Genomic DNA, 24,843 nt, shown 5'->3' with positions numbered 1-24,843 from the left:
TTAACGTTTTTGACTCAATTTTCTAGCGTTGGTCGTCCATATTTGGCGATAAACAGTCAGTAATTATTCAATTTAATTGAAACTTTCACAAAATGACCTTCATCACTTATTGTGATCCCATGTGAAATATTGTTTATTTTTATGTACATTTTCAAAATAAGGAAAAATGCGTACAAAATAAAAAACAATTAAAAACTGACATGCTCCGTGAAGCATATCTTATCAAAATAATTAATCTGTATATTTTCTAATGTGCATTTAAAATAAACAAATCTTTTACATATTTCTTAGAAAATACGTCAAGATTAAATATAAAAAGTTTCGCTGGTATCATGCAAATAGTCCGCTTACAAAAGAACTTGTCCGCGAACTTTTCTAACAACCCTCATAACTCTTTTTAATAGATTTGTTGTATATATATGTAGTTACAGCTTTTGTTTAATTTTAAGATTTTGTACAAAAGCAATGCATTAATTGACACTGTGAAGTCCAGAATACACTTTTAGAGAGGCTTTGTGAGAATGATAGAATTCAATGATAATTTTGGAATTTTAACTTCATGCATATTTCTGATTTTAGAAATTAGAAGATGATACAACTATGATTGTGGGCGACACAATTGATAAAATAAAACAACAAATTAATGGTATGTATACATGTGCAATTAATTAACATATTGATATATTTGTATTACCATACTTTTGAACATTTTTTCAAGTGGTAAACGGTCTACATAAAAAACAGAGTAAAACTAGGTCATAGCAAATTCATAGGGACAATTTAATTTACTTCGCTATGTCCGTAGTTCATTATAACCGTATAACATATTCGTAATAATAAGCATGTAGAATTTGTTATACAGAAATTTTTTTCCCTTGACCACTGTTTGTGTTTATTTAGGCAATACATAAAAATTAATTTTTTTGAAAACTGTAAAGATTTGTATTGAAAATTGAAAAAACATGTGAAAATAGTTTCATTTGTATCTCATTTGTATTATCTCAATTAGTATTAGCAACATATAACAATTTAAAACAATTCATTATAACTGTACATTATAACAATTCGTTATGACTGAGTTCGTTATAACCATAAAATTTAGCAAGGATTTGTTAAGAGTTTTGCAGGGGACTCCACAAAACTTAGCTATATGCAAGATTACGCTATATTTGTATTTATAAACAATATTTATTATATGCTAATTTCCAGAAATACATCTTTTTAGTTCGAAAACTGAGGACATCCTCCAATGGAAGCAAAGTTTTATATTAATTTGATTTTAAAAAAATATTTTAGACTTGTTTTAAATATGAATTTTTTCCCTTGAAGATTCTCAGATCATTAGTCATTGTTGTTAATCATTTTAAAGTCCATTGATAAAGTAGATTAAAACATGAGAGTAAAAAATTTGCTAACTTGAAGATATTAAGTTCCAAATCTTGTCAAATACTGTGGTTTCACCAATATTCGTTGAATACCAATTTTCGTTGATTTCATTGTTAAGTTTATCCTTGAAATTAAATATTCATTAAACTGCAATTTCTACTAGTGTTTTGTATTGATAGGGTCATTGGCCACGAATTTATGTATCCTTGAAACTGTGATTTTCACTTAGGTTCTGTGCAGTCTACAGTAGATGGTGTAGCGTCCTCTATTAATGCCTCGGCTGTGCTCACCCAGACAGAGATTCTTGGAATTAGTAAGTTCACATCTAACATTGTTAAATCACCAAGACCAAAGATTCTCCATAAGCAATGACATTACAATTTTTCCCCATTTGAGAAAATATATACCAGTATGCAATCTAAGAATATGAATGAAAAATCTTATACTTTTTATCTTGACCTCCGTTGATCATTTTGTATCAAAGATACATTGTCTTTATTTATTCCATGTAGCATTTGCAATATAATAAGTAGCAATGGTTTTCATTTACAAAATACAAGCAGAAAATTCACAATGTATTCAGCTTCAATTTTATAACTGTTTAAGTACTTGTTAACCTTGTATGATTTTTACACTGGCACAATTTTCTTTTTACAGGTACAAAGAGAGTTTATAATGATTTAGTTAACATTACAAAAAATTTAGAGGATTTAAAAAGCCTGCAGTCAAATCTGAGTAGCAGAATCATAGAAATTAACCAGAATTTTACACAAGCTTGCAATCAGGCAACTATATCAGATTGCCCTCAGCTACCAGCTCTCTCAAATGATTTTACAGCGGTAAGTTGTGTTATTTTCAAAGAGTTGCAGTGAAAAATTCAGTATGGTCATCTTTTTGGCTTGTTAAAACACATTGCCCATTGTCCCAACACACTAGACATAAAGCTCAGATTCTTTGGAGAAGAATTCCTTGTAATTTATTTCATAGATTTATATTTGGATCTTGCCATGGCTTGTTTGCAAGCCATTGAGATAGCTGAATAAAAAATGTCATCTTTAATCAAAATGAGATTTGACAAACATTACAATTTTTTTTTATTAAGTTCATATTAATACATGTACCCAAATTTGGTCGGGGAAAAAAAAGGTTTTCATGAAATCTTTATCTCAGTCTGTGTATTTGGTAACTACATAATGTAAACAAATAGATAGTATTAGCTTTGTAGGCAAAAGAATTGTGAGCTCTGCATCTTAATTGCTTTTAACTAGCTCTAAGACTGACATTCAAATTTTTGTTGACTATAAGAAATATTAAGTTAGGCATTCAGCATTAAAACATTGAAAATTAAAGAATTGAATTCTTAAGATTGAAGCTTAAATCATGGTAAAGTAGTGTGGTAAGAAGCACTTTTACAGTGAAACCTGCAGTTTCAATTTTCACATCTAAAAGGCAACAAAAAAGGTACCATTACCTGTAAATGCTGTCAGAATTCAAGAGTTGATTAAGCAAAATAGCAATAAATTTTTAACTGATACAATTAAAATACAATACAATTTTACAAACAACACTTACATACATGTACATTGATATTACAAGCCTAGGATGATATATTATAATGCTTTAAGTACATGTATTTTAATGAAATTTAAAAAACTGAGGGGAGGGAGTTAAAGAAAGTAACAGTCACTCAACAAACTGGCAAACATAGCATACATACATGTACATTAATCATTTAGACATGATAAACAGCAGTTAAATTATTTCAATAAATGAGATGGAATTCATGTTTATTTTACTTCATTTCAGGTGGATAATCTTGCTAGTGAGATCGATAATGTGAAAGAAGCCTTGAATATTTCTGATTTGACAGCACAGGTAAGTAAGAGAGAGAGAGAGAGATATTTTTATCATGTACAATGTCAATTTTTGTGTGTATATATTATATAATGCATGGACCTGTAAATTTGATGTAACTTTTCTCCTGGCTTTCAATGAGTGAATGCTTATAATTTGATAAATTCATTTCGACTGAATAACACTGCAATGTAAGATGTACATCCACAAGGTGAGACCTCTACTGTGAAAATCTTTGAACTGTTAAGAGTTCTGCAGCCTAAAAAGAAACATTGTGGAAAATGCCTTTTTAAGGTATTATTGACCTCTAATGTTAATAGTGCAGTGTACAATTTAATGTATTTGTTTAATTTCAGGCAAGGAGTAAGTTTCAGAAAGTGGTGGATGATATATTTCCTTCATTGGAAGCTGAAATAAATGGTATGTAGTGCTAGTGATAATTAAATCTTTGACTTTATTCAAAGCAAAGTTTGTGTTATGCTCTCGCAAACAGTTAATGCATATGTATTTGTTTCATAAATTTGCCTCAAAAGTTTCAGCATCTATCTTTAAATCCTTAATACAGAGAAGATGGGGGTATAAGCACAAATGCCCATTTGGTTTTTGGGAGTTGATTTTAATCAACTCTCCTATGCAGTCACTCTGGCAAACCGAACGTGAAACAGTGTTTGGACCTAAGCACAAATCATCACCGCTGACAAGTCTTAGTTCTTGAATATAATAGAAAAATTCGATGTAATGTATGCTGAAGCATTGATTTTCAAGGAAACTTATCTATAAACACTTTGAAAATAGTAAGATTTTATATAATACGAACAATTTAGATATTTATGTACCGTAGTCTCATGTATTCCTACGCCAGAGTTTAGTATAGTTTCGTTCAACCAAAAGCTCGGCTGTCTCCGTAAATCTCCAACAAAAATAGAGGCTCACTTGCTTGTCGGAGATTAACGGAGACAGCTGAGCGTCTGATTGAACAAGACTGCATGGAGTTCAATATCAATAGTGCTTGGATCCATACAATTGTTAGAATTGTCTCGATTACTAATACATAGTTTGAAATCTATCTTTAAATATTACTCAACATGATTCATATGGGGTTTCTCTAAATTCTTGTCTGAAAAGTTTAATTAAAATTCATATCATTAAAAAGTGTGTAATTTAAATACCGACTAGAAACTAATTGCCACGCAAGATAAGTTGATTTTAAAATATGAATGATAATCGATAAAATCAACTCCCGTCAGTACTTCAGTACTTTGATTAAAGTTGTAATTTAAAGAAAACAAAATTAGTTTTATAAAATAAAACTCATTTGATATTGCTATAATACAAGCACATGGCTCAGTGGTCATGGGCGTTAGGCCACTAACCGAATCCCGCTGTGGTCATGATGTTGTGTGTTGTGCACTTAGACAAGGCATTTTATCTTCATTGTCCACCCAGCTGAAATTGGGTACTGGCTTACGCTGGGGGTTAACCTGTGGTGTACTGGTATCCCATCCAGGGGGAGGCAATGACTCTCATCTGCTTAGATGATAAGCACTGGTGTATGTGACTTCATGGCAAGGAGAAGGATTATTTCCAACTATATTCAGTTTTGAATATTTCAACAACCAATAAAAAGTATTGTTGGTGGTATTCGAACTTACAACCTACGTAGCCTAGTTATATAAGGTTACCTAATGTCTGTCTGCTGCTCTAACCACTGAGCCATTTCAGTCACAACAAAATGAGTTATTTAAATGCTATTTGTGACTTTGACCATCAATTTACAGACATATTATTTTCTAAAGCATTCAATTGTAATTTTGTCTGATTTGTTGTTTAAATTTGTATTATTTAACAGTTAAAGCTATTATATATACCATTGAGGGAGTTAGCAAGATTCTCGGAAGTCTATTTCAGTGGGCTTGCTCATGGGGAACTAGAATCTTGCTGTCTCCCTCTGTAGTATATCTTTGATTGTATACTGTACCACAATAGCATTTTTGACATGGTGTAAAATTTGATGCATAAGATTTGATGTGTTTGTCAATCAAATTGCCATTTTATTTATGCAATTTAGAATTTTATGTAATATACTGTGGAATCATTAGAATTCGTGGTGGCTCAATTTTCGTGATATTCGTGGGTATTTACATCTTTAACGAAAACTAATTTTAAAAGATTTAGTTTACCATTTGAAACTAAAAGCTCACGCATCAACGAAATTACGTCCTAACGAATATGCAAAAAACCAACAATCCACGAAAATTGTCCCCCACGAAATTAAATGATTCCACAGTATGTACACACGATATATTACATGTACTAACAAGTGCATGATATCAGCAATTTGGTATCAATAAGATTTGGTATTCTGTGCTCAAGTCTGTTAGGTCTTGCCATCTGGGTGCAATTTTAATGATATGGATTAAGTCTAAGTTTCCTTACATAATTTGAAATTATTCAGTGAATGGCAACAGCCACAATTGCTTGAGGACAGCCCCTCCAACCCCCACCTTACCCTACAGATTGAGACCTCCTGGGTAGTTGACTTACCTCTGTTTAAGAAAAAAATTTGTTAAGTCATATACATTGCATATCCCCGTAGAAATTTGAAAGTAACTGGTTTGTTTTCAAACATTTCTTAGACTTGGGAATCCTGTCCTCCAGCAGCTATAGGCCTTACCGTAATTCTGTTGCTATTTTTCTACTTGAAAATTTTCTTCTCAGTACAAATGTTGTTATAGGTGCCTTAAATAAATCTGATGATATAAAGAGAGAAGTAGAAAGCAAAATACACCAGCTTACAGATTCCGTGAAAAACTTCGTAAGTACTCATCATAATTCATAGCTTGTTTTTTATTTCCCTGTTCTGCTTGGCAATTTGATATAGCAGACAGGCTACTACATATGAATATAAATTTGTTAACTGAAAAAAAAAATAGTCAAGTAGGGGACACTGTAAATATTTCAGAAACAACAAACTGTTCAGTTGGTAGTGAATCACGGGGCCTCAGTTCAAAACCATTTGAGGGAATTTTGAAACAAGCATATGCCAATTTCAAATTTCTTTTATAGACAGAAACTATAAGAGGCAACACCGCGAAAGAAATAGACAAAGTTGATGAATATTTGAAGAAGTATGCAGATTATGTGTAAGTATTTAATATATTTCCATATGATTTTTCAATTACCTTGAACATAAACTTTTCCAAAGCAGGCTTTTATTCCTTGTTACCATGTATTCATTGAGAAAAAAAACTACAAATTTAATACATTTTGTTAGATTTTTTAATTGAATTGATCAGATTGGCTTTGTTAGCAAATTTTTTTATTGGGTTGACCTTGCTTTGACCTTTTTCATTGTAGATGGTATGGCGGTCTGGGTCTACCCTGTGTGATCTTTCTGTCAGTGGTCTTCTATTACCTTGGTATTCTCTTTGGTCTCTGTGGACAGCGACCAGGCCACGACGCCCCATGCTGTAATCGAGGAACTGGCTCCAACTTCATTGTCGGGTTGGTGTTATTTGATTAGGAATCTCAATGAACAAATTGCGTTATAGCATTTTACAAATTGTACATGTAGCTCCTCATTGAAAGTTAGAATTCAAGTGTATAGCCCTCATTCACAAATAACAAATAAAGGTGCACTGTATATAAATTGACATGACTTTGCATATTCATATCCTTGCAGTAAAATTCATGTATTTATTAAATTCAAAAGTATGTGTTGGAGACAATCCTGTTAAAAAGCAGAATGAAAAATTCTACAAAACAAAAAATTTGACCCATGCCTTCAAACTGAAAAGATTCTGCAGTTAAAAATGAACAGAATTTTGGGACATGACATACTAGACCTAATCTGCAGTGTCCAAGAGAGGAGCCAGGACAGCAGTCTATGATACCTGATTTCCTTTTATTTACAGTGGAGTGGTGTGGACGTTCTTGATTTTCTGGTTGTTGATGTACATCGTCATGATCCTGTTTATCGTAGGAGGACTCCTCTACACAAATGTCTGTCGCAACTTGAACAAGGGTGTGGAAAACATTGGGGTAAGAGAAATGCACACACACACACAACCCCCACCCCCCTCCCCACCTGAAGAAAAATGTAATGCAGGTTAGGCCATATGAAATTATTATTTAGATTCTCATCCTAATTTGCAAATAATATGGGGCAGGTGGGCAGATTTTATTTAATCAATTTTTATTTTAAAAAAAAGAAGTTTTTCTCCGTTCATGTTCTAGAAATAACAACTGCTCTATACTTTTAAGTTGTTAATGCTAATACAAACCAAGTTGTCATTTTTTAATTCCATTTTATTTCAACTTAACTGTTCATATATGAAGACATTTTTAGTCGTATGATATTAACAAAAAGACTGGAATGACACGGTAGTCTACATATTTTGGCAGCCATTAAAATGTTTTGAATTTTTTGGTTACCGAGCACAACTTTTTTTCCTGATGGGTTTTTTTTCCATAATTTGTTTTTCAAAACAGAATAAATGCATCGGGGCGGGCCATTTTCAGAAGGATGGGCGGAGATGAGAATCTAAAAATCAATTTTATGTGGCCTTATCAAACAGAGATATATTTCAACTGATGCAATATTTAATGTGAATTACATGTATACCATATTTAAAGTTGAGTTATTGATTTTTGCATTGTCTCTTTCAGGATTATGAAGATCTTTTACAGGAAACAATAGGTTTTGATATTAAGAAAGATTTGGACTACAGTCCCAATTCCAATTTAACAATCAAAAAAGCTTTCGAGTAAGTGTCAAATTTACCTGTTTTATTACTTCTCTATGGTAATTCTTCTCTTCATTTACCGGTGTGGTTATATTTTAATTTGTTTTTTTATCTTAATTTTTCAGAGCCTGTAAAGCCAATAAAGGAATTTATTTGGCTTTGGAGTTACAAAATAAGTTTGACCTTGATACACTACTGAATACAACTGTGAGTGCCCTTTGCAAAAGATAATCATTTGATAATCCTATACAAGAAAGTCCTTAAATTGTTGATATTGAGTGCACCATAATATCATCATTTCATTTTATTAATCTGAGGAAAATACACTGTGCAACAGTGTATTCAAGAAGTGGGGTAAATCAGATGTGGATACTTCAAAACTCCAAGGAAATTTTAGAAAACTTGAAGTCTCAAAATTTTACCAATATCAATAGCATCAAAACTTACGACTTTTCCACACGTTATACGACCATTTTCCATGATAAATTAAATTTGTTTTGTAACACCATTGATAGCTGCTTTTATGATAAAAATGGATCTCATAAATTTACTTACCTTTTCATCGGTCATTTACAAAACTGTTTTGTTCAAAACCATTTGGATTGTGTACACAAGTACTCTGAAGATGATATAAAAAAGATGCTTGCGTTTCTTATTGACAACATCTATGTAGTTTTTGAAAATTTGGTCTTCCAACAATCTGTTGAAATTTCCATGGGTATCAATTGTGCTCCATTGTTAGCCGACCTATCTCTTTATTCATATGAAGCGCACTCAGAATTTATATTCATGACTTGTACATGACAAAAAAAGAAATCACTTGCTGTGGCCTTCATTTTGACATTTAGGTATATTGATGACTAATTATCAATCAACAATTGTCACTTTCATTCTTATGTCGGCTCACTATCTCCCATTGAAGTTGAAATAAAAGATAAGACAGATTCTGAGTCATCTGTTTCATATTTAGATATTTTACTAGAAAAAGACATTACCGTAATGGTAATCTTATTACAAAACCTAATGATAAACGTGATGACTTCAATTTTTCTATCATTAACTTTTCTTACTAATGTAGCAATTTAATATACCTTCATCACCTGCATATGGAGTTTTTGTCTCTCAGCTGATACGCAATGGCATGTTCTACGTATGAACAGTTTCTAAAACTAGGCAAACTATTGATAAAACAAGATTATCAACAGTCTTGATTGAAGTCATCATTTCCTAAGATCTATGGTCGATACAATGACGTTGTCAGCAAATACAATCTTCTGCTAGGTTGAATGCTGACTGACATAAGAAGTAATTGTAAATTTTACCTTAATTTTTTTTTTTATTATCTAGACAGTTTGAATTTCTTTTTTTTTTTTTAGAAAAAAAATGCCTTTAAAACTGATGATTCCATTAATTGTTGATATTCAGTAAAATGATATCATTTCTTTTTGAAATCTGATGAAAACACATTCAATGAATGAAATCAATTTTTCACCTTAGTTGTTTGTATTATCTAATAGTTAAGATTTTTACTTGAGAAGAAAATATTAACTTAAAAACTGATATTTGGTTTTTCTTGATCTCTTGTAGGCTATTATAGAAGAAATTGAAGATCTCACTAGCAGTAGTAATTTCAACATTTCTAACATTACGATTCTCACAGAAGATTTAAATCAGGCACTTGAAAAATTTAGCAGTTCAGGAATCGCACAGATTAATTTTACTTCATTTGAGAAAGAGGTTTGTATCTTCAAATTAAAGCATTTTTTGTTTCATTGTAGAATGATATAATGTAGATACCTTATTTTACTTGAGTACTTTATTCTGTGATTCAAGGGTTTTACATCAAATCGCAAGAATTAAAATCACAAACGTGGAATTTTTATGATAATTCTAAAAAGTTACATCTGCTCGAAAAAATTAAAAGCGAGATATTAATAAATGTGAGATGTGGTTCTTGCATTTAATTAGGAATTTACAGTTCCTATATTCAGTATTAATGCATCTACCAATTAGAAAGTGTTTTTATGTATTTTTTATATATTTTCAACATCAGGAAACAATCTTTTAATGTATGTTACATATAAACATATGTTTAAATTTATCTTACAGTTGAACAAAACTCCAATTGCAAATCTGAGTGATCTTGCTCAACAATTAGAGAATGCTGGATTGGTAAAGTTTTTTCCTTTGTTTTCAAAATATTTCAGGCAACAGGCATTTTATTTTTAACTTGCACAAGATGATTGAAAAAAAAAGTAATAAAAATAGAAAACTATATACTTTACGTGTATTCAAGATAACCGACTTAGTCTTCATTTATTATTAAGTACTTATAAGCTTGTTAAATTTATCAATGTTTTGCAGGTTACACAAGCAACTATGATTGAAACATTTGAAAAGAAAGAAGTTAAAGATTTTGAGGATAAAATGGTAAGCAAGCAATAATTTGTTTTATTTGGTATGGATTTGTAACATTTTGGTAATCAGAACTTGAGGATTTTGTGAGTAATCATAATTTTTCTTATTAATGAGTTAGTTTCCCATTTCTTGGCCTGTTCATGGTGCAGAGTCCTGAATTTTATCGTCGATTTGAAAATTTTTTGAAGTAAAAACAAATTTATCTCTTTCCAGGGAGAATTGAGGCAGAACCTGAATAGGCTCAAAAATCAGACTGAATTACAGGTAAAATGTATAATTATACATGTAGTGTAATAAAGCCGTGGACCTATACCATATTTTAGTTCATTTGGTATTTAGGAATTCTTTATTTATTTATTTTTTTTTTTTATATCATTTACAGAATGAGGTTGGGAAATTACAAAGTCAGCTAAAGACATCACAAGACACATTTAATAATATGAAGGATTCTCTTATCAAAGAGGTACGAAATTGTTACATTATAATGAATTGCAGCTTTTTGCATAACCTCTTTAGGCAGAGAGATAGAGAGAGAGAGAGAGAGAGAGAGAGAGAGAGACTTATCTACAGTTACATAATTAATTAAATGATTTTTGTTCAAACAACTGGAAAAAGTTCAACAGAGGCGTGTTCAACAGAGCGAGTGCTCGCGATTGCTCGCCAAAATTTGTGTTTCGGGTATAGGGAATTTTGGCGAGCACTTGCTCTGTTGAACTCGCCTCAGATGTGGGTATCACAAAAAAAAATGTATAACTGATGAACTATTCCAATTGGCACCTTTATTTAAACGCTCTTTCTGATTGGTTTAAACATGATAGATCCACACTAAATCACATTTTGACACCAATCAGAAGCCATTTTTTTACCGGGTTTTCCAACGGAAAAATCTGGTTATTAAAATGGTGAAAATGGCGGGCGGGCGGGCGGGCCAAAAGGGTACCCTCATTGTACGGATAACTCCTCCTACAGTTCTCAAGATAGGAAGTTGTTCTTTTGCAGATCAATTGTACATATATCAGAGGTGTGCATATTGCTGGAATTTTGATTTCTGATAATTTATCGAAACAATACCAGCTTTTGAACTTAGTCATTTTTTGGCAAAATATTTCATACAGGGTACCCTCATTGTACGGATAACTCCTCCTACAGTTCTCAAGATAGGAAGTTGTTCTTTTGCAGATCAATTGTACATATATCACTGGTGTGCATATTGCTAGGATTTTGATTTCTGATTATTTATGAAAAAAATACTTGCTTTGAACTTAGTCATTTTTTGGTAAAATGTTGCATATAGGGTACTCCATTTCACTGGATATGGGTTGACATGGATTATGGATACAGTTCACATAAAAGAAAACCCGGTTTGCTGTCACATTGACAGCTTTTCACTTGTTTTAAATCTATGTCTATCCCAACTTCAGGCATGATTGGCCATTGACTGCAATGAAAACATCATGCCTGCAGATGGAATCTGCCAAATAATACGCGATATATTGTATCCCGCTGTTACAACGCACTTTGAATTTTTTTCTTCAAAAGTTCGTTAAATTTGGGACCATCTTAACGCACTTTGAAAAATTTTTTTTTTTTTCAAAGTGCATAAATATCGACGATATCAATGCACTTTGAAAAAAAAATTGACAATTTTTTTAATTTTCAGATAAAATTGATAGTCAAATTTATTCCTGTTACTGTATTTATTTATTCCTGTTATAATGTCCAAGTCATACATAAATAAGTACTGAAAGTACTGACAAGAGTTTTTTTTTTTTTAATTACGAGTTAATACTTTCTGGCTCAAGGAATGGATATTTGGCATTTACCTACTGTGAAGATAATGTGACTCATTACTTAGTATTTAAGTATAGACATGCAATTTTTTTTTAAAGCTGCAGTATTTCTAAATCAAATGCTTTAAAATTTTAACAAGGACATTGAAATGTCAATAAGGCATCTCCTTCTTCGTTAATTTTTTTTTGGTGTGTATAAAGAATACTTATTTTGAAAAACAAATAGCCCTTGCTCATATTACATATTATAGATCCATATTTCAAAATCCCTGTCTATGCGATTCTTAGTACGAGTTTATATTTTTCTTTTTGAATTGTAGGGCTATTTCAACAGAGGTAGCCATCAAATTACTCAGAGTTAAATATAAAATTATACATGTATGTTTATAATTGGCTGAAATGTACATTCAGTATAAAGAATGTTAAAATAGGATTTCAAAAATGAATAAATTCTTTGAATCGTCCATTTTATAATTTTGTTTTCATAATTTGATGCTAAAAGATATTTTTTACTCCACATAAGAACTTAAATTTAAACAAGGACTTAATTAAATTCAAGAGCTAGCGATCTTATACATGTACTTAGACATCATAAACTGGGTTAGAACAAGGTTTTTAATGTTTAAAAATACATTCATTTTTTAAGAAAAAGAATGAATTTAAAATTCATTGTTTATACTTTTATGTGGTGTTAAATTGATTTGAACAATCATCGCTTCATAACCCACGAAGTTGGAAAGGGGAAGAAATATGAAATGTATATGTGCCCTATTGAATCTTTTTGTTTTTCTTTTCAATTGGCGCGGCAGGTGCAATAATCCCCTTCAAAGAATTTTTCCATAAATCTGTACATTTGTATCTGATCTCTAGTAAAGGACTATGTGCGGTTTTATGCATTTTTTGCCCCCAAAATCAAAGTTTTAGAAAGAGCTTTAAAAATAAGGTTAAAGATAGTTAAAATCATGTTGGAAATAAAGGTGTAAAAGGTTATCGCCACAGTGACGTCATAATGTAGTAATGACGTCATGAAGATTGCATTATTTTGATAAATTGATGTTTTATAGCAAAATATGGGTGTTTTCCAATGGTTTTTTGACTGGGAAACATCGAGCGCAGGCTTGCTCAAGTACAATTTGTTAGTATAATATGTATAACTATCTGAAGAAAAACATATGTCAAAATCGCACTTGAGCAGACCTGCGCTCTATACTTCCGAATGCAAAACATAGAGCAAAAATGAGAATATCTTCATTTTTTTGGCAAATTTGCGGGAATTAGGTCATTTAGGTGACGTCATAAATAAACAGCGAGTGAGCAATGATGACTAAAATCAAGATAAAAGTTATAGGCATCCACTATACAATGATTTGTGAAGATTTGATTTGTATATGATACTATTTAAAAATTGGTTGAAATCGGGGGCAGGTATTTGACCATACCGCACATAGTCCTTTGCAAACACAATTCATCAGGGATCAGGGAGGAACTGAATCCAGCAGTAGGATTCATGTCCTATGTATTAAGATTTATCCAGCGCATGAGAAACGTCCTTGTCAATACCATCTGACGCTCTTATCTCCTTTGCTGAAAGAATGAATCGCCGTATTGGTTCAATGAAAAAGAAACATCAATTTATATTCCATGTACCGTACTTTTCGGGGCATAGGCCGGTATTTTTTCTCCTCCGATGAGCGAGCCCCGGCCTATCACCCGGGGTCGGCTAATTGTAGACTCGAAGTTGAAAAAATTAAACAGTAAAATATAAATTCACTTTTTTTATCCATTGTACTGTTGTAGCAGTTTACTATGAAGGTTGGGTCTTTTCATCCGTTTGAACTATTGTTCGATAGTTGTCGTGTTGATAATTTTTGTAATGACATCGTGAGTAATAAAATGTACAGTACTGAACGAGGTATTTCTTTACAACCCTAATCAAAACAATTTTTTCCCACGTTCGTGTATGAACCCTGGAAAGTATTATTGCGTAGTAAAAAAGAAAACGAAACCGGGTAGAATGTAATATGACGGAATTTTTGTGAATTCTTCATGTCTGCGTTCCTGGGAATCACTGGTCTTGGGTGTAAACTAAATCAAATACTTTGTGTTTTTACAATTAATTTTCTGTTGAATGAAATTATGGTGTCATGTGTATATACAAAGGTGTGAAACCCGTGACTAAAACACAGCCTGCGGGCACGTAGTGTACACCATTATACACTTCATTGCATTAATTGTGTTTTTAACATTACAACTTCTCTGTATAACGGCAAGTCACTATTTAATTAATTAATGGAAAGAACACAAATTAAATATTTTATGTTTGGTATTTCGTTTTCTCATTCATAGCGATTACGGGGGATAACTCTATTTCATTATGAAAACACGTGTTGAGCTAATGGACGCCATACCCCGTATTTTCAAGTAGCTTTCAAAATATAACTTGATTAAATGAAGCTTAGCAATAAGGTATTAATAAAATATAAAAGGTTTGGTAAAATATTATACTTAGTTCTACCAAACAGAACCACGGAGGTTTGTGTTGCATATTAGATTTACACTATGTAAAATTACGATACGTAACGATACACCAACGAATACGGAAGAGACCAAACAGCCACAAAACACAGATTTTTTTTTTTATTTGTATTTTTAAAAATTGCTTAAAACATATATGTTAAGCAAATTTAATAACTTTAATTACTCTTTTGACTTTCTACATCAATATATTGAAAGTATATACTTAATACGATGACTTCCTGAATCAGCGGTCATACTTTCACTATAGTAATCATCGATTGAAAATCGGCTGATCCCCCAATTCGGCTATTCTAAGGATTTTTCTTGAATTTTGTCTAAAAATGAGCAATTTGGCCTATGCCCCACATCGACATATGCTCCGAAAAATACGGTATAAACAAAACTATATATTTAGATGTTTAAAAAAAAAATTTAAGAATATATTTTTTCAAAGTGAGTTTTATAAGAGTCATAATGTTAAAAAATGTTGGTCTACACTTATAACGAAAAATTATTTCAAAGTGCATTGCCTCATCCCGTCTACAGTCGTGATCGGGGCCAAATGAGATAAGATACTTATTTAGTTAGTGAAGAACTTGACTTGGAGTAAAAATCTACTCAAGGCAATTTTCAACTTTGAATGATAGCAGATTAACAGCTTTCATTTATTTAATAAAAATGCATACATGTATTAATTCTTTTAAATAGATTGACGTGTGAACCTAAACAATATCATTTTTGTTCAGTCGATTACTTCAGTAACAGAAAGGCATAAACCAGCATTCTATTTAGAGCACTGTGTACATTGTATATGTAAACCAAACTGGAATAGATGGTGTGACATCAAAATAATAATTTATTTTTGTTTTTCATACAGAAGAGTTCTACATCATGTCAACCTTCAGTAAATACAATAAAATGTGTTTTTGACTTTCCCTCCCCTTTAAAAATCTTCTGGAAAAGCATTCAGCCAAAAAAGCTGAAACTTGTGTGAAAGCATACATGTAGGTTGTGCAGATTAAAGTTTGATTAAACCATTATTCCCTGAAGAAAAGTGGGGCCACAAATGGGGAATTTTCAAATCACTACTAATGCAAAGAAATGGAGAAAAATCTTCTCAAAAATACTAAAACAACAAATTTTTAAAGGGACTTGGTATTTACCATAAAAATATGTGGATTAAAACTGACAGATTTTTTTAGCTTTTTGTGCAAGATTTACTGTACTTATTTGTCGACATATTTTGAATTTGACACTGTAATGCTGATTTTATCAGCTTTTGTTGTTCTTGTGAGTGATGTGGCCCCTGGGCCTCTTGTTATGATGCTCTAATTTCATTATAGCTGGTGAGAAGTTTGTTTAAGTTGTTTTTTTATCTGTACAATTTTCCATCCTTTTCTTGCAAAATACTTGACTTAATGCACCCCTACAAATGAGATATATGAAAAGTACAGTGTGCTGTTTTTTATTAGTCCCCTATCGGTTTTTACCGGAGGGGACAGCTTTCCTCTGCGTCCGTCTGTCTGTCCCCCTTCAGTTTTCCACACTTTTTTTTCATTATGCGTTTGAGGAATAATATGACATTTGCTGAACAGCTTGAAAATGTCAAACTACAGATCAAGTTTACACTTTTGTAGCGTCTGCATGGTTGACAAATTTTCAAGAAAATGAATTTTTTATATTCCAATTTTTTTAATGTTCGGGTTTGATATTCTGCATAACAGTGCATTGTTTTCACAATTTCGACAAACCGGTAGGGGACGTGTATTGCTTATGCAATACTCTCAGAATGCTTGTTTTAATTTATTTTATTGATTTTCCTTGCAGGAGTTGAACAAAACAGTTGTAAATGTCACAAATGTTGTCAAGAGTGGGATAGAACATGCAAAGAATGTAAGTGTAGATTTGATTCATTTACATATGATAAGGTGTACCTTGAATATGTTTAATGAAGAATATTTGATTCATCAAATGGGTTCCTTTAAATTCAATAGGTGACAAAGAATGCTGGAGAGTGTAGACGTCTGTACAATGCTACCCAGACCTTGACAGATTCAGTCTGTGTGGTTGTTCTTAATCCTTTTGTAAGTATAGCAACAATTGGCCTTTATAATTATATTCTTGTACATGAATACAATGTATTATCATATGGTCAAGTGCTGTGAAAATATTGATTGAAAAAAAAAAACACACTAGAATGTATGCACGTGACTAATATTGGAAAGAAAGAGTCAACAGACATATATATGATACATTTACATGTATTTAACTTATTTTTAAAAATCATTTTGAAATTTTTGTTTTTAGTATATCTTAAACAATATATATATATACATGTATGTATATGTGTATGTGTTTCATTATCCAGTTTTTCTATAGGTAGTGAGGTTTTTTTTTTACACCTCTGTTTGTGTCTGACAATTTTGACAAAAAATGATGAATGCTAACACCCAAACTTAACACTCAAGCCAAAGTAATAACGATGATTTCTTTTAATATTCTCCCCTAGAATACATTCTGGTTTGGATTGGGCTGGGGAATATTTTTCTCGATTCCAAGCATAGTCTTTGCCTTGTTGCTGGCAAACATGTACCAGAGAGAGGACCCATTTGACAAAGAATTGCACGACGCCAAGAAGAAGAGTCGGCAGGAGCACCAGGACTTTGATAGTCCGTAAGTTCACTTTAACTATCACAAGATTATTTTGCACCTCACAAGGTGTAGAAGATATTAACTTGTAGTATTGAAGTTTGGAAATTTTTAACAATTGATATAATTTCATTTAAAATTTGCAGAAAATTTTAAACATGGCAGAGATTGAACTTAAAACTAGGTTCCTTGATTAATTAAAATTACATTTTGATTAATATTTTATACTCAATAATTTTAATTTTAAATAGGGCTTCGATATACATGTGTAAAATAAAAAATAACTTTTAAAACTTATCTTGAATTGTTGCTTTTAATGGTACCTATGTGCAGAAATACTATAGAATCATCATTGTCTGTGGGGGACCAATGTTCATTGCTTTTGTGGGTAACCTGACTTGTCCACAAATTTACATCCCTATGAACCTATTCACAATTATTTGTTTAATATTGATTGAAATTATCCTAATTACACTACGTGTACCAATAAAGTTACGTCCCCATGAACCAGGAAAATTTTGGTTACCCACGAACATTGACCCCCACAAATGAAAATGATTCCGCAGTACAACAGTAAATGTAAGTAAGAATTTATTGGTACCTTGGATATTGATGGATAGATTGATTGATTGATTGATTGATTTGATTAATTGAATGTTACAGAATGATGGAGACCTACGGGCACCAAGACAACATTCCACTGACCTCGTGAGTTTATTGCACTCTTCATTCAGCTGTTTGGTGACAGTATAATATTGTTTGTGGTTTTGGGTATTCCACTAGTTTGTGCCTCTTTTATTAACACAATTGTCACCATCTGATTGTTTTCGTTTCTCATGTAATTCATTTTTTCATTAAAATATCGTCTTAAAAAACTCTTTAATTCATAATCAATAATTAAAAACACATGTAAATGCACAGTAGTTTAAAAAAAAACCTAGTTCCGTACTTATTGTTTATATCTGCTAGTGTTATTCTTATAGCTTTGGTGAATTTTTATTTTAACATTTTTTGGGGTTTCTTTACATGTATATGAGCAGATTTTGTCATTTTCTTCCAAAATTCACGATACCTATCTAGTTTAGAATTTCTCAATTTCTCTCCGTTTCCCAAAACCACTAATAATTATAGTGACAACTTTATAACTGTTACCCTCTGCTAATAAAAAAAAAACAACAAAAAACGGGGGTATGACCTTTTGCTTCTCTCATCCTAGCCCTCCCAATGGTGGATATGCACGGTCAAACAATGGGGAGGTCAACCCAGGCTACAATGATCGCCGTGACGATTATCACCGTGGAAATCAATACCGTGATGATTATCGCCGTGACGATTATCAGGGCAGTCGAGGGGACCCTTATTACAGGCAGGGTGAGAGAGACTACCCCCCTCCTTCCTATCACGATTCACGACACTACCCTAGCCCAGGGCATCGTGACGGATACCCTGTGCTACCACCCACAAAGAACCGATACTAATTATCTGCTCTGTAAGTAGTGGTTTTGTAGAATGCAAGTACATTGTACTATTAAACATTTGTAAAACTATATCATATGCTATTATTAACAGATATATTACTTAGTATGGGTGATGAGGACTTTTAAAGTATATGCTTTCTTGCACATTACCTGGATGAGCATATATCCACTATAATTATATAAACATGTAGATTAAAGAAAAAGAATGTAAATATTTGAAAAGTGCATATTGGCCTGCAGCATGAGTACATGTAGAAATTTCCATTTATTGGGGGGGTTCAGATTTTTGTTTTGTTTTGTAAATCTGCATAAAACATTTCACTATTTTTTAAAAAGAGTTTTTTTTCCTTGTATGTGCATCTACACATTTATCTTTTTTCTGTAAATTGTACAGTGATAGACCTGTATTTTTCTCCTCATTCAGTTTTTTTTTTAACCATTATGTCCACCTGTGCATTCTTCACCTTTTTTGTCTTTCAGCTGTTCCAATGGCAGATAATAAGTTCATAATAACATCACAATCCTTTACTTATATCACTATTTTATTTGTCACTCGTAGACTATTATGCATGCTCAGTTTCATAGTCCATAGTAAATCATTTCAAATAATTTTCAAATTCCAAAAGTCAAATCATTAAGTTAAGACAACATTTATCTCCCCTTTTTCCCTAGTAATTGTATTTGATTTAATAAACCATGGTGGATTTTTCTTTGGGTAAAATTTGATAAGGAATAGTCATTTTGTTCACATTTCATGGAGCTTTACATGAATTTTATATATAATTGAATGAAGGACAAAAGTTTTAGATTCTAAAGTCAGACATCACATTTGCATGGTTGGTATATACCGTAAGCACAAAAGTTTTGTTTATAGTCTGCAATAGTTAACATGTTGTTGTCATGAAGTAGCACATTTGAATTCTATTTTTTCAAATTAATTTACGAATTTGTTAGTGGCTTTGACTGGAGTTTGATATTTTTACTCAGATGTTTAACATGATGTCAGCAAGGGGTGTGGGGATGCAGATCGAGACTAGCAAACAACCCTTGACACAATGAAATTGTTATTGCCCAACGAACACTGTAGAGAAATTAAAAAAAGAGATTAATTATAAGTTTGAAATGATCTGGAAAATAATTATCTTAAGTGGAGTAGCTCTCCTGCTAAGTATTTTTACCTTTATTGCATGAGGCTAATTTCAGTATGTAATGTAAAACAAGAAATGAATGTTTCCCATCGAAACATCTTATTTATTCCTCTCCTAAATATCCTAGTTTAAAGGTTTTAGATTGCTTGAGATATCAATCCCTGTAAATCGTCGATATACACCAGCTTGAGATTGCTTTCATTTATATATTTTATTGTACATGTACTTGCATGTATGTATGTAGGTAAGGGCTAGATTGATACATGTAACAATAATGATAAAATTGAATTGGTATTCAGTTTCCTTAAGATTAAAATGTGAAGGCAGAAGTTTTATTTATTTAGAAAGCTCATCTGTCAACATTTTGGGGTCACTTATGTTCCATTAATGCTGTCTAATCTACAAGCTAATGATAAAGTGAAGATTTTTGACATCTCTGTTTTATTTGAAGAGGGAATGGGAAGGGGTGCTCAAAGTTTTTTTATTCAATTAACATGTTACAATTTGATATTGACATTCTTCATTCAAACTTTAAGGCAGTAACATTTTGCATGCATACTTTTGATTAACATTTTCAAAAGGATAAAAAAGAGAATTGGCAAAAACACAAAAATCTGTTTCATGTAAAAAAAAAAAAATAAAAAAATAATTTTCAAAAAATAATATATAACAATATAACATGAACATTTGTGTATGTGTCCTATCTTACAAAAAACTATAATTATAATTTCAATTAAAATAATAATGAAAAATGCATGCATTGTCAGTGATTCCTGTGGATTATTAAAAAATGAAAATAATTGTGAAGTATGATTCTCAAATAATTCGATTTTATTAACGAAGATTTTTTTTTTTATTCTTGCAGATCCGGAGACTGGTGACCAAAACTAACTTCTAGGAATTAGGAATTACCAGAAGAATTAATTACAAGGATCAGCTGTGATATTATATATATCTCTCAAACAAAATCCACAATGCCCAAGAAGTTTACCAGTGTAGGAGAGAGAGAGAGAGGAGAGAGAGAGAGAGAAAGAATCCGTTTGATTGTTGTTTCTCTTGGAGGAAAATCCAGTACCTTGTTCATTGTTGTCACATTGGATTTTCCTTTTTTTAACCAGTTGTCCGATTTTTTTCAAGGATGATTTATAATATCAATCTACCCGGTAGATAAAATGGATGTTGCATGAAGTCCAACTGTTGCTTTAGTGTGAAATATATTGCTTTGGTAAATACATTTTCAATTTTTTTTCTTCTTGTTTAAACAAATAAGATTGTTTTATTTCAGTTTTTCCCTATTATCAAAGCTATTTTCGACTTGTTTTGCTCACAAATTTTTTTTACAACCAATGTATACAGTCTTTTCTTGTGTTTTGATACCATTCCAACAAATATTGCAAAGCTCAAAACTCCAAACATTTTTTTTGTGTTTATTTTCATTCCATTACATTAACGGGTCAGCTATAACCAGACTATTTCTTTCATTTCTTTGTCTTTATTTGATTATTCTTTTGATTGTTTAATTTTATTTTGTACCATGTGTTTGAATGTGGGAGCAAGAATCAGAAGAAAGTTGTTTTGTTGGAATGGTGCTACATTAAATATGGCTGCCATTTCTGCTTCTAATATAAGTGATTACTTTTTCAGTAGAATAATTTTTATCAAAGCCTTTCCAAATGCATCTTGGGGTGGTTGCCATATAACCAAATATATGTACGCTTCATAACCTTGATGATAAATTTGTTCATATTGCATTGAATTCAATCAATGTACAATGTATAAAATTTACTTGTATGAGAATACATGTACATGTACGTACTGGTATTTGTGACAATTTTATACACAGTTTTAGAGAAATATTTTATTTGAATATTCTTGCAACTATTAATAGACAATTTTTATTTTTATATCTGCAGAGAGAGAGATTTTCAAAAGCATATCAAATGTACTATGCAATTATCGATAACTATAATTTTTTTTTTTTTTTTTTGGAAACAAGAAATTCTATGGAGATTGATGGAGATAGAGACAATATGTTTTTAAAGATTGAATGACATACATGTATAGGCATAAATACTGGTACTTAATACTGTTTATGGAGTAACTTTACAGGAGTTCAATGTCCACCATACAGTATGTTGTCTCGTCTTTTCTTTTCTTTTTTCTTTTTTAAAATAACCCTTGAAAAAATAAAAACCAACAAATTTATTTATTTTTTTTGGCAAAATGTCTCCCATACATGAACTAACTAAAATCCATCAACCATTTTATTGGTGCAGATCATGTAAGGTATGTTGTGATTTTATGGATGTTGAGTACATTTGTATATTAATTCTTTTAATATGCAACAATATCTTGCCAGAATATATATATATGTGAGGAAACTTTGTCAAACCATTAAGTAAATGTTATGTCAAGATTTTCACAACATGTGTGTTCATGTTAAAGATGCTTATATATACACAGATGAAAGGTTCACATTTACGGTATATAGTTATTACAATGTAATTCTACCTTTCATATGTTAAAGTTTGTTCCCTTTTTGTTTACCTACATGTATACTCATTGGTACCTGTATTTTGTTGTTAATTTTCATTATTAATGAATTTCAACTGTTATTTGCATGAGTGCAATATAGATTGACAGAAATGAACTATTAATATTAATTAAACGATTGCTTTTCATAGATGAAAAGGAGAATATACCAAATCATTTATACATTGGTGTCTATTGATAACAAAGTACATTGTAATGCCAAATGTTCAATTTTAACTGGATGGAAAATGGAAAGATTCTTAAATGAAGTATATGTATTTCATAATTGATGATATTTACATGTTTATGTTTTAACCAAAAATTAATATGATCAGAGTTTGTCAAAGTATACTTGGTCATTTTTTTTTTTATAAATTTTAACAAATTTATTAAGTCTATATAATTATGTCATTCTTGAACATTGTACAATCCATCTTTTTAAAAACTTTTATCTTGTTTATTGTGATTACATATTGTACATGTAAATATAAAATTAATTTCACATACAGTATAATATCTGACAAATGGCTAACAGCTCCAGAGATCAGGAGCTTGGGATCATGCTATTTTACATGTAGTTTTAGATAATGCTTGCTAGTGTTTTGGGAACACAAATGGGATTTCCCCCTTTATATTTTTTGACCAAAATCATAGTTTTTAATTAAGAAAGAAAATTAAATATACAATTGGTCATGGGCTTTTTGTCTTTAGATAGTTGCTGTATGTAACTGAGAATGTCAGAATGGATAAAAGAAACTCAAAAGAGATTATAGATATATTTAAGAATCGATATTTAAAAGATAAGTAATGCAAGGTACTATGGATCCTACACATTGTTTGTATGTAAATAGTTTTCTGGGGCTTTTAGTTTCTGTTGCTTAAAGTAAATGTTTTATAAAATGTCATAATTTTTAATGCTTTAAAAGAAGTAAAGTGTTTCAGCTAATATCACAAATGTATTTTCATTGTTTGGAAGGATGTACCATAAAAAGCTCAAACCAAATTTACATAATGTTTGGTTATTTACATGTAAATACATGTATGTGTTTTGCATCTGCATGTAGGTAGATAATTTTGTAGCCCAGAGTTTGCCTTAGAATGTACGCTATTGATAGTGATTACAAGGTTTTAACCAGATTCTAGAATGTGATAAATCACGCACCGTCCTTCTTCTTAAAAGGATTCTTATTTTTTCAAATTCATATTTTGGATGATGGAGCCATTGTAGGTGTGGAAGGTTGTGATAAATGCATAATAATTGATTTATTGTTTGATCTCACTCTCTATGGCAAGTCCATCTTTTTATCTTTACCTTAATGCAAATTATTTTTTTTCTGCTTAAACTAGTATATTGTGTAAAATGTATCCAATATTTAATAGACGGTATTAACCAATTCTGTCGTAGCTCATAATGATTCTATTTCTGTATTATTATCATGAAAGTACGTGTATGATTGTTATGAAACAAAATTACAACACTTGTTGTGCCTTCATGTGAACTGGGACCAGGTTTTAATGAGTCCTATCAAACATTCCACCAATTCCTCAAAATCTTTTTCTTTTAATCTCTGTGTTATGTAAAATTATCTAGGTTGGTTCATTTAACTATGTATTTCATGCAATTACAAATGTCTGAATGTTGTATTCATCTATCAATAAATCATAGGTTTAATCAATACAACATGTTTTTTGTAGTTGTTTTTTTTCATCCCACTATCTTCTTTGCTACAAAGGGCATCAATACAGTCCTTAGAGGTGACTGGGAGAAGACTTATTCTGTGTCATGGGAGCATCCCCTATCATGGGAGGAGATTCTGTGTTGTGATGAAACTCTTCCTGTATTTTGGAAGGAGACTCATCTTGTATCATGGGAGGATATTTATCTTGTATCATGGGATGGTAATCATCCTGTGTCATGGGAGAAGACTCATCCCCTACCATGGGAGAAGATTTTATATTATTGTGGAATCATTAGAATTCGTGGGGACCAATTTTGATGGTTTGCTTAAATTTTACTCGTTCATGGGGACATAATTTCGTGTATTCCCTTATACTTACAATAGGAAGTGTGACTTTAAAACCCTAAATTATTAATTCTCAGAGGATGTTAATTCGTGGCGAGAGGTACCTACGAATTCCACGAAATTTGAGCCACCATTAACGATTCCACAGTATGGGATGACTCATCCTGTATTATGAGAGGAAACTAATCCTTATCATGTGATGAGGACTCATTCTGTATCATGGGAGGAGATTCATCTTGTATCATGGGATATGACTCATCCTCTATCATGGGAGGAGACACTTCCTGTGTCATGAACAATAT

At 31.4% G+C, this 24,843-nt stretch overlaps 1 protein-coding gene across 3 annotated transcripts in view; it reads left to right on the top strand.

The window, feature by feature from the left end:
* Positions 1-23,977, top strand: part of LOC105345788 (prominin-1) — a 33,240-nt gene extending 9,263 nt beyond the window's left edge. Inside the window, exons 5-26 of one of the 3 annotated variants that reach the window (XM_066089357.1) lie at positions 580-646; positions 1,616-1,699; positions 2,044-2,225; positions 3,193-3,261; positions 3,597-3,660; positions 5,976-6,055; positions 6,307-6,383; positions 6,598-6,744; positions 7,155-7,281; positions 7,909-8,006; positions 8,111-8,192; positions 9,573-9,722; positions 10,095-10,157; positions 10,350-10,415; positions 10,617-10,667; positions 10,786-10,866; positions 16,538-16,603; positions 16,705-16,794; positions 17,220-17,383; positions 18,023-18,067; positions 18,576-18,848; positions 20,851-23,977. In XM_066089357.1, coding sequence (XP_065945429.1) covers positions 580-646; positions 1,616-1,699; positions 2,044-2,225; positions 3,193-3,261; positions 3,597-3,660; positions 5,976-6,055; positions 6,307-6,383; positions 6,598-6,744; positions 7,155-7,281; positions 7,909-8,006; positions 8,111-8,192; positions 9,573-9,722; positions 10,095-10,157; positions 10,350-10,415; positions 10,617-10,667; positions 10,786-10,866; positions 16,538-16,603; positions 16,705-16,794; positions 17,220-17,383; positions 18,023-18,067; positions 18,576-18,837 — 2,115 coding nt within the window. In that variant the 3' untranslated portion in view covers positions 18,838-18,848; positions 20,851-23,977. Of the gene's footprint in view, positions 1-579; positions 647-1,615; positions 1,700-2,043; positions 2,226-3,192; positions 3,262-3,596; positions 3,661-5,975; positions 6,056-6,306; positions 6,384-6,597; positions 6,745-7,154; positions 7,282-7,908; positions 8,007-8,110; positions 8,193-9,572; positions 9,723-10,094; positions 10,158-10,349; positions 10,416-10,616; positions 10,668-10,785; positions 10,867-16,537; positions 16,604-16,704; positions 16,795-17,219; positions 17,384-18,022; positions 18,068-18,575; positions 18,849-19,317; positions 20,816-20,850 lie in introns of those variants that run through there. The other 2 variants (XM_066089358.1, XM_066064987.1) reach the window with 2 other exon arrangements.
* Positions 23,978-24,843: the final 866 nt, after the last annotated feature.

The sequence above is a fragment of the Magallana gigas genome, chromosome 7, assembly GCF_963853765.1.
Source record: "Magallana gigas chromosome 7, xbMagGiga1.1, whole genome shotgun sequence".
Lineage (NCBI taxonomy): Eukaryota > Metazoa > Mollusca > Bivalvia > Ostreida > Ostreidae > Magallana > Magallana gigas.
This window is presented reverse-complemented; position numbering and strand designations above follow the sequence as displayed.